Below are 17,374 nucleotides of genomic sequence, written 5' to 3' on the forward strand. Positions count from 1 at the left end.
GGGGGGGGTCTCCTTTCACAGGGGCTGCAGGAGTAGAGGTGGCAGACTTGCATGAATTCCCAGTACAAATGGTGTTTTGATAAAAAATCACTTGAAAGTCAATATTTTTTTATTAAACTGTGCACAAACCTGATTGATGAAGATAGGTGTTTGGGAGAGTATGTGAAAGAGTGTGTGTGCGTGCGCGTGTGTGTGCCTAGGTGTGTAAAATGTTTACAAATCCAACATGAACTAGGCTTCAAATTATAGTTCTTTCGTTTTCTACAAGAATACTTTTGGGTAATGTTCCACCAGCTGTGGATTAAACTTAAAACCTTTCAGCAGTGTTCTTTAGACGCTGACCCTCTCAGACTTGTTCGAGTAACTCCTCAGCCCCCGCTCTAACCTCAGTTCAGACAAGTTGGGCACTAATTGCTGTTCACTGAAGCCGTCAGCGGAGACACTTCCATTTTATTAAATGAGGACGACTTTGGCACCGAAGACAAACGATCTCTTCAGGGAGAGATCTCTCATGCTCCGGCTGATTGTGTGTGTGTTTGTGCAAAGGGGTGGGGTGTCGCACAGCGGTCCGTCACGCCCCGAGCCCTCCGCGTGCCGGCGTATTTTTCTTCGGCCCTCTCTCAGAGTGCCAGCGCTGGCAGACAGCAGAGCTACTGCTTAATACCTTTTAAATGGTTTTAATTTTCTGTCTTTATTGATTTCACGGGGCATGATTAATCAGATCAGTGGAGCAGGCAGTTAGTACATTAAAAATTGTCAGCCCCATGTCAGGGATGATTGGGTGCTGAAGTGTGTGCATGAGGGATTGAAAGTGGCAGAGCTGAACGGTTTTAGCCTTTAAAGTTTCATGATTGTATGGACGCCGAAAGTATCTGAGTTCAAATTTGCTCTCAGATGCATTCAAAGGGTAGCTTCTGTGGCACCAAATAAACAATTCAGCCTTTTAGCTTTCTGGATTGTTTCTGTATTTGCTGCTGTGAGAATCCACCTTAAATGGGCTAAAAAAGATCTGTGGTTTGATTTAAATGCTGTCACTTTTACTAAGTTAAAAGCTGCAAAACCTAAAGGGGGAGGGGGAAGGAAAAGGACAATATTTTCTTTTTAATCTTGAATACTTGCTTTTGACTTAAAGGCTAGATTTTGTGCTTAAAAAGTAAATCTGACTAACAGATTTGCAAACTGTAAACTTGTGTAAATGCGGGAAATGATTAAACCCTGTCCCCGAAATGTTAATTAGTCACTAACACGCTTCTGTTTTCTCTTCACAGGCGTTGGGAAGCATGTACTTCATCCACAAGACACTGAAAAACATCTATCAATATGACTTTAATGGTAAAAAGTTATTTTTCTTTTGTCTGTATCGATAATGTTTGCATTATATTAGAAAAACATGAAATTGTGATAATATTTTTATTGAATATTGAAACAACTCTATCACTTGATCATTTTCCCCTCACTCCCACTTTTTATATTTATGATGCTCACAGCACTTTGTGTGCTTTAGTGTCTCAGTTAATGTCGTCTAAAGCAGATGTGAGCATCAAGCAGTCCTTTATGACACTGATATTACACACATCAGTATCACAGTGACAATAAAATTTGAATGTGCTGTGGATCCCTAACTTTTATTGGTCCATAAAATATCAATTTGTAGTTATCGTTTCACTTTCGAAGCACAGACTCATTGAAAGCTACTTAAAAAAAGCACCACAACTCACTGCTGTGACAAACAGTTTTCATCTTGAAAGCACCAAAAAGATTGTTGAATATATATGACTGGCCACATTTTTGAACATCTTCTTTTTTGATATTTTATTTCTTGGTGTGAGGAATTTCAAGATGTTTCCGTGTGCGTAATGATAGTTTGATGGTTGCACTTTCCAGCCAGGTGTTTGCAAAGAACTTGAGTTTAAAGTGTAGCTGTTCTTTTTTGCTGCTGCACAGTCCAGTCACGTTAGATGTGAAAAAGCTCCGCAGAAAAGCTTATGGAAGAACCATAAACATCCCGGAGCTGCCACTCGCCGTGTGGCCCAAACCGATTGTCGTCCACCAAACGAAGTCTAATGGCCCTCTTATAGATCCTCTCATCACGTATGCTGCTCTGATGAGGTTAACACCAGTTTATTGATTGCTGTTTGCATGTTTTCTCACTCTTTTCCATGTCACCGCGCGCTCGCGCTGCCTCTCCCCGACGCAGTTAAGGACTTTAAAGCGGTGGTGGGGCACAGCAAGCACGTGGGCTCTCTGGACAGGGTCACCACCGTGGAGAAAGAAAAATTCCCAAAGAATTTCTGGCCCGACGTAAGTGTGCGTGCACGAGTGTGTGAATTGCTGCGGGACGTGGGGGATGCCCGTGGGCCGAAGGGAGACGCTGGGACAAATGAGTCTACTGGGGCCGCCGGGGCCGCCTGCCTGCTCCGACAGGGAGATGAGACAAATTATCTGCGAGGATCAATAATTATCAGTTTGGCTCTTCAGACACACAGCTCGCCGGGGTTTAGGCACTCACTCCCATTTGTCTCTGTTGCAGTTCAAGTGGTCTCGCAAGGGCTTCATGAGGACCCGCTGGATTATCCACAACCAGTACGTAACGTGCACAGCACCTGGATACACACCTTAACGCAGCTAACATTCAGGTTTTATCGTTTGTTTTTTTGTAAAACGATAAACTCATATCATTAGGCGATAATGTTTTACAGTTTATTTCCTCCTCCTCTACGAGGCTATAAAAAATTAACAACTGCACAAAGTTCAGCTAATTATCTTCTTTAACAAGCAGCTGTAGAAAACAATTTGTCAAAATGAAACCATTCGGTCCGATGTTTGTCTTGATGTTGATTACAGGAAACGCAGCATGGTTGACGCTGCCACTAAAAAAAAGTCAAGTTCTTTTAAGTAGTTTGTTGCACCTCATTCAAAAGCAGTGAATCACTGCTGCTGCAGGAGTCACCTGGTGGCTCGTTTTTTCCTTTAAATACCTTTTAAAGTTTTAACAAAGAATTTAGATGCTAAGCTATTATTTGTACAACTGACGACCTGTTCAGTGAGCGCCCCTCTGCTGGAGATAGACACCGGCTCCTTGTGACCCTTCGTTAAAAAAAAAAAAAGGCGGTAAAAGAAAATGGATGGATGCGTATGTGGAGTCATTGTGGTGCAGACCGAATGAGGAATGTGACAAAACTGAGCAATTAGTCATCCAGTTTGGTTTATCTGTTAATTGCCTCCCACACAAAACGGGATCAGTCACATTGTGCCGCTGCAACAAGCTTTTGTTTCTTCTGAGCCTTATTTGCTAACTGGGATAGAAGAACAAAAGAAAGCTGCAGTTTATGTCCCACAGTATAGTTCCTTGAAGTAAACATGTGTCATTAGTCGGGTACACATTAGTTGTTTTTCCACTGATAGCGGGGGAAAAGTAGAATCTCTGCTCAAAATGCGCTCACCGACAAGAAATCTGCAAAATCACACCTGTGTTAACAGATACACACACACACTCGCCCAGCAGATATCAGATTATTTTCTGCCGCACGTTGTCCCATTTTATTTTATCTGTGTGTCGCTCAGAGGTTTTGACCTGGTCAACATCCACCTGTTCCACGATGCCTCCAACCTCATCGCCTGCAATTCCAGTCCGTCCATTTATTCAACCAACCGCAAAAACGCCCTCAGATATGTGGTCAACAGGTGAGAGAAAACAGGCCTGAGTTCAACCAAAGTATAACTCTAGCTTACATTCATCATCCTCTGTATGTATTAGTCTGTCAGAGTCTTGGCTTAAGGCCTGACGGTTGTATTTTCCCTCCAGGATATCCGACAGCCGCTACACAGCGCTGCCTTTTTTCCTGTTTGGAGACTTTAACTTCCGTCTAGATACTCTAAGTGTGGTTCAGGTACGTTACAGCATTCATCTTCCCCAAAGCTGAAGTTTCTTTATGGCGTATCGGCCTGACTTGTGTTTGTGTTCCCGCGACCAGCATCTGTCCACCGAAGCAGACGTGCAGACAGTAAAGAAGGACAGCAGCAACGAAGTGGAGAAAATCATCTGCGAGGAGAAGGACAACGACCACCAGGTGATTTAAACGGCCCAAACCTACGAAACCTCGCCTGATCGCTTTCGCCTCACTCCCTCTCCACCTCCCCGCCAGGTGCTGCTGCAGATCGAGGAGAAGCTGTTTGCCTACCTGCACCAGGCGGTTTTCAGAGAGGACAACGGCGAAGCAGTAAGAACACCGTCTCCGCTCACATTCCAGACAGACGAGAAACTTTAGTCCCCGTGCAGCAATTTACCGCGCTGTCAAAGATTCCAGATTAGATCCTGTCAGTCATTTTGAATGAATGCAGCAAAAACAATAACAAGCGAACAAGCTGTCTGTGGCGATAAACTGGCTTTTCACGTGCTTTCGAGCTTCCGAGTGTTGACGTTTACCGCTTCTGTCCACCAGCTTTTGAAATATGACAAAGAAGTCAAGGCCTTTCATGACGTTGTTACGGAAGAGGACATCAAGTTTCCACCCAGGTAAGACTGAGTGAGCTATAATCCTGCCAGGAAAATGTGTTCAAAACCAAAATCTCTCCCCTCACCCATTCTTTGCTTGTCTTGTGCTCAGCTACCCCTACAGCGAGAACTACACTCAGCCCACGCAGTACATGAACACCCGCTGTCCCGCCTGGTGTGACCGCATCCTCATGTCTCACACCGCGCACAATCTCATCCACAGGGTCAGTTCTGGTGTGATTTTAGGATCTTTGACGCAACAATATCTGCATTTTACACAACTTTCTTTATTCTGTCTAGCTGATGCATTTTTAGACTAAATACTTTCAATTCTTAGAAACCATTTTTTCTAATTTATTATTTTATTAGCTAAAATGTCTTATTCTCCTGCTCTATAATGTCAGTCTTTTAGTTTAAGTTTTGGAAAACACAGTTTTTGATTGACGGTCAGCATCATTGTGTAGTTTGTGTCATATTTTATCTCGTAGCCACATTTGAGTGCAATAAAATTACAATCAGATGCAAACAAATGCAGCAGATGTTAGGGTTAATTGGTGAACTTGTTTTCTTTCCCCACTTGAAATGACCGAGCTGTTTACTCTCCTATTTAGAGCAAGGAAGATGACGAGAAGCGTGTTGTTTACAACACAGTGGGTCCTAATGTCTGTATGGGAGACCACAAGGTAAGAGTTTAAAGAGCCTTTAGTTGTGCAGGCAATAAATCAGACATGCGGAGTGACACCTTCCTGTTTTTATATCTTGTTTTTCCCTGTAGCCCGTTTTCCTGTTTTTCTCCCTGAAGACGGATACTCATTGACTGGGATCCTTCTCAATGGTGAGGACACGCGTTTGTGTAAAGCTCTGGAAGTGCGGCGCTTCCAGAGCGATCAGAGTAATCCCGCTCTGCTCCCAGGAGGGCCATAACCAGAGCGGCCCAGCGGAGTCAGAGAATGAACTAAGATGAAGTACCTGCGGGACACGAGCGCTCCTTTGTGCCCAGTGTGGTTGGAGCGCAGGCGATCAGCACCTTCCACTGATCTATGTCGATTGAATCCTCTCCACTGTCACTGTTGCTGCACTTTAAGTGCATCGCAGGACTCCTTTTCATTAATTACCATCTGGACGATCGGCTGGAGAGGCATTTATCGTCTCCGACAGCGTATTGGCATTTTTACGGCCATGATTTTGTTTTGCTGCCGTTTAAATTTATTTATTTAAGGATGGACTGCTTTATCATGATTGTTCTTCTGTAGCCGACTTTAAAATAATGAGATCCACACAGTGAAAGATGCGGCAACCATCTCCCAGTTCTTCTTGTGTTTTACATTTTGAGGCAGACAACGAAAACAAAAAAAAAAGCACAATACCAGCAGCAAATTGGTTTATCTCAGGCTCCATATATTTTACACTCTTGCATTCATTGTGTGCAGACTAACAGATGTTTTCGCGTGTTTATTGTTTTTATCTTGAACTTGGAGTGAAAAGAGGAGGGGTTAGGAAAGAGGAAGTTTCACGTCATATTCAGTTTGATATCTGATCTCATTCACGTGCTACTGTTCCACGGTCAACACATCATGATAAAAACGTGTGTGTTTGTGTCTCTCTTCAGATCTACGGCCCGCTTGCCCACAGTGGATAATCGCCACCATCATCAGCCGCCAGCCAGCATCTTCGGGGCTGTGAACTCTCCGCACTCACAGATCGTACGGCCCGCTCTCAGTCTGAGAATCCTCCTTGAGTTTCTGTCCACAGCTGGAGAGGCTGTTTTTAATTAAACCAAAACAATCCAGGTACTTTCTGGGCCTGAGTAATGAATTAAAACCCTCCGGACAGGAACCAGTTCAGCCACTTAGAGCCTTTGTTTCCAGTGTAAGTAATTATGAACCTTATAAAAGTGTTCGACCTGGCTGTTTGACACCAGGGTGTTGTCAGCCCTCTCACTTTTACCCCAGCTGTATGTTAGAGTTATTATGGGCTTTAATGCAAGTAAAATGAATTTTCTTGGACAACAAAATGTGTTTAATATCATGTGCAGAACCTCAGTCCTAATGGCTATTTCTGAATACTCTGATTGGTTATTTGTTTACTCTCCAGCGCGGCATTTTTACCCAGAGGAGGAATGTCGCTCCCTCAGTTTGACATGTTTAGTTTGATGTTTTTCACAGATAGACCTGAACTGATGACGGATTTATTTTTTCACTCGTGTTTTTAAAAAAAACAAAACAAAACACCATGCACAGCAGTTTTGACTGTATCAGATATTTCTGAAGTCCTGATAAAATCACTTTTGAAATCCTTTAGGTTTTTTTTTTTAAGGTAGTGACATTTGATAGCAGCTGCAGCAGCAGCTTTTACCTGATGAGGTGATTTAATCAAGTTCTCCTCTGAACTTAGTGACATTCTTCCCGTGAACTAAATGTACAAAAGACCAAGTGCTTTACTGACGAGCCCTACAGTTCGTAGTTTGTCCCCTTTTAGTCGTCCTCAGAGAAAATGTTCACACATTTCTCTCCACCTTTGTTCCTCTTCAGGAAGGTCTTATTTTATTGCCAAAAGTGTTTTACTGTCAGCGTTTTGTGTTTAATTACTTTTGATCCCCGGACTTCTTTAAGACTAAATGTAGTGTATGTGAAACACACACACACACACACACACACACACACACACACACACAGGTGGACCCTCACCCAACTCAAAAGGCACTGTTTGTTTGGAAGATTTTTCTTTCTGATTTTATTTCTATGATGTTAAACTACATCTGTAATGTTTTTTTTTTATAAACAGTTTGTTGTTTTCAGCCTGCTTTAATAAGACCCGTTTGCTGTTTGTTGTACATTGCTTCTTTAGAGTGTAACGCGCCGAGACACTGCTCTATATTTATACAGAAAATGCATAAACAAACTCACAAATATCTATAAATCCGTCAGACTGTACTCTCATGCAAAAAAACAACAACAAATACAACGATGTAGACGTTGACTTGAACAGTTTGTATTTAAAGTAAAGCAGCAGAGTGAGTTGGAAGGCCAGTATTACCTTTAGATTAATCAAACACTACCTTTTTTTTTGCTTTACATTTGTAAATAAAGTGTTAACCTCAGCAGATTGTTGCAGTGTCATTCGTGTTTTTACAGTTTAGACTCATTACTTCAAATAAAAATTTAATTTAAATGAGAAAATAGGGAAAATGTCAATTAAATCTGTCATTTATCATTTAATTCACTAAAAGCTATACTTGTTTTTATCTTCACATTCCTTTTATTGATCTTATTTGCACCCTCATTTGTTTTATGTGCGTTTTACTGTTTGTCTCTGAGCCAATCAGGCTTAGGCGTGAATCTCCCGCTTCCTCTTTACGGCGTGCACCTGTTCTGTGAGGACGCAGCCTCGCCGGGGTTTTTATTGCACCTTCGGTGAACATTGAAATCCCTTTAAAAACACATCTGGAGCAAAGAAGTGAAGATTCTGAGTTGTCGTGAGTTCAGTGCAAGCTGATAAAATGTGCAACCCTGTCTCCCTGAGACAAACAAAACCATCTGAACGTTAAGGGTCTAAAATCACACTGTTTCCTCCGCCAACTGTTTTGTTTGCAAATGCAAAGTGCAAATATTAAGGCATCTAAACTATAAAAACAGGTAAACGACAAACAAATAAATATACAGATAAACTATATACCAAAACAAAGCAAAAACACATAATTGGAAATAATATTTGTAAAAAATATCCATATATTTCTGTAAATAAAAAATAAATATTTACATGCAGAAACATGTTTAATATTAAAAATAATATGATTCAGAATAATAACATAATAACATACTGTGGGCTACATAAACCTCCTGTTGTTTTATGAGGATTTATTCACCTTCATTTTTCCACAAAATATTTATTTTGAGGTCTAATAAATGTTGCACAGAGTTGTGCACATTAAATTTTATTTTTTTATTTTATGTTTTATTTGGAAAAGCATAGCTTACAGAAACAAACGTTCTATGCATATTATAAATTCCACTTCAACATTGTGAGTCTGGAGTAAACTTCTGCTAATCCGTGTTTTTACATTAAACGTTTCTTACTGTAAATCAGAACTGTACATTCAGTTTCTGTCTTGGTAAGCGGCACTCGCTAAGAGAGAAACTGAAGGCTGGAAGCTTGATTGAAATGTAAAATATTTAGTTCAGAATGAAAAATCACCAGAAATGCACAGATTTTCTTTCCTTTTTTTGATTTTTTTGATCGCTCATCTTTGATGACTCAATAGTTGGAGCTGGGGGGTTTCTTTTTCTTTACAATCCAGAGAGGAATTCCCAGAAAACAAGCAGCTTGTTGGGAACGGACTTGCTGCACGTTTTGAATAGAGGCAGTGATTCATGCATCATCTTGTCCACATTGTTTATCTTTTGTTGTCTGAAATGCGAGTAATGTCACTGCAGACTGTCCCTGCAGCATTCCTCGGCCTTTCTGGCTTGTAAACATCTTCGGCTGTCAGCTAAAGAGCAAAAAAACAAAAAAACCTCGCTGAGCCTAAACGGTGACCAAACCTTTATTGATTTCCTATTGAGCTGGGTTACAGGGGTCGTCGTCTTCAATTAAAACAAACTGCACCACTAAATCACACATGGTTTGACCTTTAACCTTCTCCCGAGCTTTCGCACCCTCGCATCGCTTGGCTTTCACTGCTACTTAAAAACTCAACCACTGCGGCCAAAAGATGCTTTTTTTCACACACACCCCTTTTAATTTAAAACTAGAAAGAGTGACAAAGTCTGAGAAACAACCGTATTTTACTTTTGCACAAATTCAGCTGCTTTCCAAAGATTTTTTTATAGTGCCTTTCAAAACGAAACCAAACTCTAGCCTTATATTTCAACACCAACATTCAGCAGATCCCAGTGCAGATTTGTTCTGTGCATTTTTGAAATTAATTGACTCAAGTGAGAGTTTAATCCTTAAAACATTCTTATTTCAGAGTTTAGGCCTGTGTAGAAGCACCTAACAGCGTCAAAGAAGGCCTTATTTTAGACTTTTAACATCCAGATTGTTGTTGAGGTGAGATTTAGTCTGAAGGGCACATTTCTTTCTAATCTACCTTTTCTTCCACAGGCTGACTTATACCATCGTCTTTTGTTTGCTGAATGCTGTAAAGGTTTCGTAACATGTGGCAACTTTTTTTTTTTTTTACATTTTCATGTTTAAAAGCTCAGTCACTTTGGGATTACTCAACAGCTTCCTGTTGTCGATTAGTCTTAGGGTTACAAATTTTTTTCCTCAGGAGTTCACAAAAATGTGAGTCAAGAAGTATTCCCCCACGTAACAGTGTAACAGGCCGGAGAGGGGTTTTTAATAGTTATTTATTTTTTTTTGCACATTTTAATCTTACAGGCTGTCCTTTCTGTTTTCTTCTGTCGGATCTCTGACACACACATGCTTACAGATGAATGTTTGTCATTAAAGCAAAGTTTGTTTCTCTCAGCATGCAGGTCTGCAGAGTAGTGTGTGTGTGCGTGTGCGTGTGTGCGGGTGTCAGACAGGGTGCGGCCCCAGGCGCAGGACGGAGAAGGCCCTGCGGTGTTTGCGCAGCAGCAGCCGGATCTTGTCGTCGTCAGAGTCCGGGTCCAGGGGCTTGTTGTACTCCTCGTCCTCCACCTCGTTGTCGGAGGCCTCCCCGCTCGGCCCCGCGTGGCTCGCCTGCGTGGAGCTCGGCTCCGAGGCGCTCTTCTTCCTCCACTTGGTGCGTCGGTTTTGAAACCACACCTGACACACACACACACACACACACGGAGAGAGTAGGTCTGTTGCATGGGCTGTAACGGATGGGAATGTGACAGGTTCACAGGTCTGTCTTGTTTGCAGGTATTTCAGAAGAAATTCGGAAACTATGCAGGACAGTTTCTAGACATGTCTGATCTGTGCCCTGGTAAGAATTTATTCTCATATTTCTGCACTCAGTATCCTGAAAAACAGGATACTACATGCAAAAACTCATAAGAAACCCAAAGAAATGACACGAAGCATGAAAAGAAAATCTCTATCACCGTATCAGCAGAAGTGTAATTTAACAGGAAACGTGCCACGGACCTCACCTTAACTTGGGATTCGGTCATTCCCAGAGAATAAGCCAGCCGGGCTCTCTCTGGCCCGGCCAAATACTTGGTCTGTTCGAAGGTTTTCTCCAGAGCAAAGATCTGATGTCCGCTGAACGTCGGTCTGGTGTGTTTCTTCCTGCTGGACATTTCCCCAAGAGGACCACTGCCTAAAGAGACAAAAAAAAAACAAGAAAACCTGACATACATACATTTGAAATGCCAGAATTTTATGTAATATTTGTGTAAATGTCACAGTATTTATTTGTTTGTTTGTCATCCTATGAAAGGGCAGAAACCTGATTTTAATTTTATAGTTTAAATGAGACTCTGATATGATCTAGAAATGACTCATTTTAAAGCATTAGACTGAACTCTTTTTTTTTTCTTCAGAAATTTAGTTTTCAGCTTTAAATAAAAGATATTTTTAACAAAAACAGTGATGTTTCATCTAAAAATATCCCCATTAGTCTGTTTTTCTGCTACATTAAAAACAGGATTAAATCAGATCAAGCCTCTGAAGATTATCTCCTCTCCTGATCTGACTGCGTTGCTGGTTTGGAGTCCTAACACCGAACCCAGGGACGCTGCTCTGTGCTGAGGAGGTGGACGCTGCGGCGTTCAGACTCACTGTTGGTGCACTGCTGCCGCCCTCCTCTCCACTCGCAGCTGCTCTCTGCCCAGCAGCTCACGCTGCGACCCTTCATCGGGCACTCCCCAGCCGTCTTGGAGAAGCCGCCCAGCGAGGCGTTGTAGTCCCGGTTGTAGTACATGGACGCGCCGGGCACAGAGGGGCCGAACCCTCCCATGGGGGAGTACCCGGACAGCAGGGTGGTGGTGCCCGTGGAGCCCACCCCCACCATGGAGCGGCTCAGGATGTCGCTGATGCCGTGAGGCGTCCCCGGCTGCAGCTGGGGGTTGAGGCCCGGGTTGAGCTTGTAGAAAGAGTTGGGCACGGAGTACTGGCACACCGGCGCCTTGAGGTCTGCGGGGAACTGGTTCAGGCTGTTGTTGAAGAGGAAAGAGCCCTGGATGTTCGGATCCATGGGAAGTGATCTGTGTCCAGGTATCAGGAACACATCCAGCAAAATCCAAGTCGGAAAAGCCCTCCGCAGGCCAAAGGCGCAGACCTGCCAGCAGAAAGCGGGTGTCTAGGTTTGGGCCCACACCTCCAGTCACTTGATTCTTAAATAATCAGGCGCATAAACGGCAGTCTGAAAGTCCCCAAACTCGGTCAAAGTTACTAAGACGTGCACAGTTCTGCCTTGATCCACAGCTCGGCGTGCGATAGCTCCATATCTGAAGTCTCGGTCGAGCCCTCCGGACGGATCTTCAGCGATGCCCTACAGACACCCGCTCGCAGGCTCTCTCCCCTCAGAGATCATAAATAAGCAGAATCTGGAAATGGAGTGGCACCTTGATAAAGATAGGCCACATTAGAATGCAGCCCGGGATTGGCCTGGGCCCCGCAGCTTTAATGCCCCTCTATTGGCTCCTCGGTGAGGGCCGAGCCTTTTATTGGAGGGCTCGCAGATTAATAGTTTTTTGAACAGGTGGAGTGGGAACAAGTAGGTTTTTTGATGGCCTGCCATGTCTGACCAAGAATGCTGCTGCTGGAATAAACAAAGGAAGAGAGGAGGAAGAAAAGACAGGGTCCTCTCCTTTTTTCTTTTCCTTGCAGAACAAAAATCATTCAGCACGTGCATATTTACAGCTACATGAATGCAGACACATAGATGGTTTTTCGTTTTGTTTTCTGGAACATGCTTCCGAAACATCCAATCTGGTTCTGCCTACAGGCAGCTGATTCACAGTCTACAGCCATCTGGACGGGGAAAGTACCTTGAGTCAGGTGAAAGTCATCCTGAGCTGCCTGTCTTTCGTTTTATTTTTTGTCTTTGCCATTGTGTGTTTGTTCCTTTGAAAAAATTTGGCACAAAAATGAAACTTCAGGGACGATTTGGTTCTGTTTTGACTGGAGGGGAGCAGACTTTAGGGGCCGTTAACCCTGATTTATTCTGAAGCTTTTATATCGGCTCAGTCAACGAAATGAACAGGACAAACAAACATTAAGGGGGGGTCATTTATTTAAATTAAAGGCCTAGGCATTTCCTTTAAGGGGTGTGTATCGCCCGCTGCCTTTCATGCCAGAGTTTTAGATCGGGATTATCTCGTAAGTTTTGTAATTACAAAACACATAGTTGGCGTACAAGTATGGTTTCATTTTCCCGTTTGTGTCACGCTGAGAAAATACCGCCTGCGAAACCTTTCCAGTGGGAAATCAGTGCGTTAGTTCACACCTCGGCACCTCCCACACCTTATTTCTGCAGCTGACAGCTTTGGGATGTGTTGCAACACCTCAAAAAGTTTACCTTGCTCACATTATACGACCACCTAAGCAACTCCCTTTTTCCCGTAAACCACGTGAAGCTGATGTTTGACCTCACAGCCTGGTAGACCTTTTTCTGATTTGAAGCTTGTTGACAAGTCACTGTTTTAAACGTGTGCAGGTGGGTGGGGGTGGGGGGTTTGTGGTTACTGTCAAACGTATGGACTGTATGTGCGATGTTGAGCAGATTCTAACAACAACAACAACTTATTGGCCTAAACTTGAACTTGTGGTTTTGTTTTGGTACGAAGATAAAAAAACCCAGAGCGTTTGCTTTTCGCTTCTCGCAGTCAGGCATGTTGGAACACGTCCACGCCACTGACTGGGTTTCGGAAATACGCTAGGGGGATGATGATGGGATGTCTGTCATAAACTGCAGCGGGCAGGTAAAGGGTCTGAAGGGTCTTTAGATGATTTGAAGGGATTCAAATAAGTTAAAAAATGACTGCCATAACTGTTTCAAGAGCCAAAAGTCATGGATCTATATGGATCTAAAGCAGCGTAATGGTTGCTGTTATCATGTCTTTGTTTATGTGACTTATTAGTGTTTGAATACTTCAACCAAAGATACAGTACTGTATTTGGGTTATTTTGTGAGTTTTAACCATTGCTTTAAGGTTTGATGGCTTTACTGTAGATTTGTTTTTTTTTCTTAACGTGAGATTGTGGACACTTTTCTATATATTAAAGGAAAAATTGTCAGTAGATCTTGAACTGAAAGAGCTGAAACAGAGAACTTTGGTAAAAAGTCAAAAAGCCAATGCCAGTGAAAGATTATTTTAATGCAGGAAAAAGTCACATGTGACCCAATATGAAACCTAAAGCTTGTTCTCCCGCTCCAAAGTTCGCAGCTTTTTACCAGAAATGCAAATAAGAATTCTCAGAGTAGAGAAGGAAAAAAAAAAAAAAAAAGCCATAAAACAAAAGTAAATCACACTCATTCAGTTTACTTTATCAACTTGGGTAAATTTCCAAAGTTTGGTTCCTCCCTCTTTGAATCCCTCCTCCTTTTGATTTCCATGTTAGTCAGTGCGGATTTGTTTTGAAAGCACACGTGCCTTAAAAAGCAGCCGAACGTCTTGCTTCATCACAAACCTGACTAAGAGACAGACGTGGACGCAGCTCTATGAGAGAGATCACCGACTTCTTTTACTGAGACTCTAAGATGAGGAAAGACAACAGGAACTCTGGTGAGACTTTTATTATTTCTCTATATTCTAGATATTCTAGTTATTGTGGCTTATTTTCATATTGGGACAATGAAAGGTTATCAGTCAGGTTAAAAGAAAACATTAAGTGTAGCTGTTTTAGGTTTTATTTTCATTAACAAAGTAGTAGAACTTACTGATATTTGTGTATTTGAACATTTAAGCTCAGGAAAAAAAAGGACACAACAGATTGTGACAGCTGGAAGACAATTTTTGCGCCTTTTTAAAAAAATGTTTTTTTAATTTTTTTTTAAATTACAAACAAGCAGCCCTTTTAAATAATATTTGTTGTAAAGGGATGAATAGATGTGACCAAGGGACACGAAGCAGAAGCACCTGGATTCATCCATGTGCTGTAAAACAGGCGATAAGAGCTTTTAATGAGGGAAGACTTCAAACAAAGAGTGGCGTTTGCGCCCTGAGTCATAGAGCGGGGAAGTGTGCAGCCGGGAGAAATCTGGAAGTGGCCATAAATGACTTCGAGTTACTGAGCTTAACACCTGGACGATAAGAGCAGCAAACACAATCTCCTTAACCCGGCGCCAGATAAACTGATGGGTTAATGACGAGCCGTTGTCTTCTCTAAAAACTGTCTCCGGTCCGAAACTTCGTCCTAACAAGCAACAAGAATGTGGCCCATTTGGTGCGGCCTGCTCCCTAAAAACTAACTTTAAGATCGACTGCCAGGGGTGAAGCAAAAACAAAAACCAAACAAACAAAAAAAAGAAGTCTGTATGAAGACAGCAAAGCATTTTGAAGGAGTCATTTCCTCTGTGAGGAAGTGGTGGTAAACAGGAACAGTGAAGGTCAAGAAGCTTCCACTGACCCTTCAAAGTGAAACCTGATGGGGTTTGCTAGTTTCGCTCTTAGTTGTTTACAATTTAGCAGAAACGCTTGTAAACCAGAATAGGCCTTAGTGTTGTCATTAAGGCTTAATATAAAGACAGTAAAGATAAAGATAAGGGGATAATTTGGCAACGTGCACATGATTGTGCTTGGGGAAGTGAAATATGGTGCTACTGTGTGTTACTGTCGCTCACTGCTTCTGCTCTCCTGCTCGCTCTTTCTTCCCCAGCGGTGCTCCACAAGTGTGGCCGATCCTGCCTCGGCCCCCTGGCCTTCCACGGCCAGGCTGTGGGGAACAAGATCCGCCTGAGTGACGGGGGTCGGCGCGCCGACAGGGACGGGAACACGTTCAAAGACGGCCTGGTGTTCAGCAGCCGCCCGGTGAGGGCCAACGAGAGGATTCGCGTGCGGGTGCAGACGCAGGTTGGCAGGTGGAAGGGTGCGCTGCGTGTGGGCTTCACCAACCTGCCGCCGTCCGGCAGGTCTCTGCCCCTGCCCTGCATGGCCATCCCCAACCTCACCAACGCCCCCTCCCACTGGGCCGCCCCTGTGCGCGAGTCCCTCTGCCACTCGGGCTCCGTGCTGGAGTTCTGGGTCACCGCCACGGGCAAGTTGTGCTGCTCGGCCAACAAAAGAGACTACAAGCTGCTGTCTGGAGTGGACCTCTCGCTGCCGCTTTGGGCCATGATCGACGTCTACGGGCAGACATGCTCCGTCCTCCTCCTGGGTAAGTGGAACACACCTACATTCTGTTCCACTAGAACCACGATTTTCCTGTTTGTTGGCTGACAAAGCCTTCCACATGCATTGTTAATACCAAGAAATCCCTAAACGGCTGTCGAAACGGCTCTCGGCTGCAGGTTCTGAGAAAAAGGATTGGCTCAGCTGTAGGACGTCATGCCCTGTGCCAGAAGCTTCCACCATCCCTTACGACGGCCTCAGCCCCGATCTGTCAAGCCCCGGAGAAAACTGGGACGACGGCGTCTCCTGCATCAACATGGATATCCCCGCAGGTACGAAGCCCGCCTCCTGCACAGATCAGGAGGTTTACAGCGACACGGAGTTGCTTGAAGAAGAAGAAGAGGAGGGGAGAGCAGCTTCCTGACTAATTGTGACATGTCTCTGCTCTGGTTCTAGGTAGCAGCTGTGTGGTGTGCATGGTGCGAGAACCCACAATCACGCTGCCTTGTGCCCACCGGTGTCTGTGTCATCACTGCACCTCCAAAGTCGTGGAGCAGTTTGGGACCTGCCCGCTCTGTCGACACGACATCAGCCCTTCTTTTTTGGTTTCTTAAACAACTGAAAGACTGTAACCCCAAAGACAGTGGGATTGCTCATATTGAGCGTGTCCTCTGTTTCCTGGTGTAGATGGAATTGTTTTGGGGCCACGTTGAAGTAAAACCAGGAAAACCTTTACTTGATTTGTAAATAACGCCACCTGTGTTACACAGCTCTGAGAGGTTGTATATAAAACTATTCAACTGTAATGTTTGTAAAATGAAAAAAAAGAAACCCTGCACTTTCACTGTAAATATGAAGACAAAGGATGCTTTTTTTGCACTCAGAATCACTTATTTTTATAAATTGTTCATAGAAATAATACGGAGAGCGTGAAGATCTCCTTGGGAGGGACGAGGATGGACAGAGGTACAGCACAGGTTGAAGGACTGGGAGATGAAGTTAGAGAGGCCAGACTGAGATGGTTTAGACATGTGCAGAGGAGGGACAGTGGGTATATTGGTGGAAGGATGTTAGAGATGCAGCTGCCAGGAAAAAGACAAAGAGGAGATATATGGATGGAGTTAGAGAGGACATGGAGGTGGACAGAGGATGCAGAAGACAGAGTTAGATGGAGGAGGAGGAGGACTCGCTGTGGAGACTTCTGAAAGGGGAATAAAGAAAGGAAAAGAAGTTAATATAATAAAAATAATACTGTTTTATAAATCCTGAATTTCCTTTTTGGGACTAAATTTGTATATTTGTTCTATATTTTTTTATTGTTACCTTTGAATAAAAGGAATAAACTGCATTCAGTTCAATAATTCTGTTCTTTCTTTCTTTATTTTAGCTGAATATTTTGGTATAATGTGATAAAATGTGTATACGATTCTAAAATTAGCCTATCAATGAATTTACCAATGGGAATAGCTCTGATAGAGTATGATATACGACACAACACTAGATGGTACAGCGCAACACATCACGATACAGTTCAATATGATAAAACACAGTACCATACAATATAACGTTCATTTTGTCCCCTTGAGGACTTATGTTTTGGACCCAGGGTTTTCTCAATAGCTACACATTTGACTCATCATCAGGCTTTGAGTCACACGTTAGGACTATTTCC

General features: G+C 43.2%; 3 protein-coding genes across 3 annotated transcripts in view; 2 read left to right on the forward strand and 1 right to left on the reverse strand.

The window, feature by feature from the left end:
- inpp5l (inositol polyphosphate-5-phosphatase L) overlaps window positions 1–7,600 on the forward strand; it is a 15,602-nt gene extending 8,002 nt beyond the window's left edge. The window contains exons 5-16 of the mRNA XM_017417335.3: window positions 1,269–1,332; window positions 2,198–2,301; window positions 2,531–2,583; window positions 3,565–3,684; window positions 3,806–3,890; window positions 3,975–4,070; window positions 4,146–4,220; window positions 4,443–4,516; window positions 4,608–4,719; window positions 5,107–5,178; window positions 5,271–5,330; window positions 6,105–7,600. Coding sequence (XP_017272824.1) covers window positions 1,269–1,332; window positions 2,198–2,301; window positions 2,531–2,583; window positions 3,565–3,684; window positions 3,806–3,890; window positions 3,975–4,070; window positions 4,146–4,220; window positions 4,443–4,516; window positions 4,608–4,719; window positions 5,107–5,178; window positions 5,271–5,312 — 897 coding nt within the window. The 3' untranslated portion in view covers window positions 5,313–5,330; window positions 6,105–7,600. The remainder of the gene's footprint in view (window positions 1–1,268; window positions 1,333–2,197; window positions 2,302–2,530; window positions 2,584–3,564; window positions 3,685–3,805; window positions 3,891–3,974; window positions 4,071–4,145; window positions 4,221–4,442; window positions 4,517–4,607; window positions 4,720–5,106; window positions 5,179–5,270; window positions 5,331–6,104) is intronic.
- Window positions 7,601–9,860: 2,260 nt separating this feature from the next.
- nkx6.3 (NK6 homeobox 3) lies at window positions 9,861–12,026 on the reverse strand. The gene is made up of 3 exons (XM_017417167.3): window positions 11,210–12,026; window positions 10,579–10,748; window positions 9,861–10,249 (listed from the first exon to the last, which is right to left on the reverse strand). Exons 1-3 carry the CDS (start codon window positions 11,622–11,624, stop codon window positions 10,019–10,021), a joined length of 816 nt encoding a protein of 271 aa, XP_017272656.1. The 5' UTR covers window positions 11,625–12,026; the 3' UTR covers window positions 9,861–10,018.
- A 1,975-nt stretch (window positions 12,027–14,001) lies between these two features.
- LOC108236476 (E3 ubiquitin-protein ligase NEURL3) lies at window positions 14,002–16,688 on the forward strand. The gene is made up of 4 exons (XM_017417143.3): window positions 14,002–14,157; window positions 15,251–15,748; window positions 15,882–16,034; window positions 16,159–16,688. Exons 1-4 carry the CDS (start codon window positions 14,133–14,135, stop codon window positions 16,314–16,316), a joined length of 834 nt encoding a protein of 277 aa, XP_017272632.1. The 5' UTR covers window positions 14,002–14,132; the 3' UTR covers window positions 16,317–16,688.
- The last annotated feature ends 686 nt before the right edge of the window (window positions 16,689–17,374 follow it).

Source organism: Kryptolebias marmoratus, linkage group LG1, assembly GCF_001649575.2.
Source record: "Kryptolebias marmoratus isolate JLee-2015 linkage group LG1, ASM164957v2, whole genome shotgun sequence".
NCBI lineage: Eukaryota > Metazoa > Chordata > Actinopteri > Cyprinodontiformes > Rivulidae > Kryptolebias > Kryptolebias marmoratus.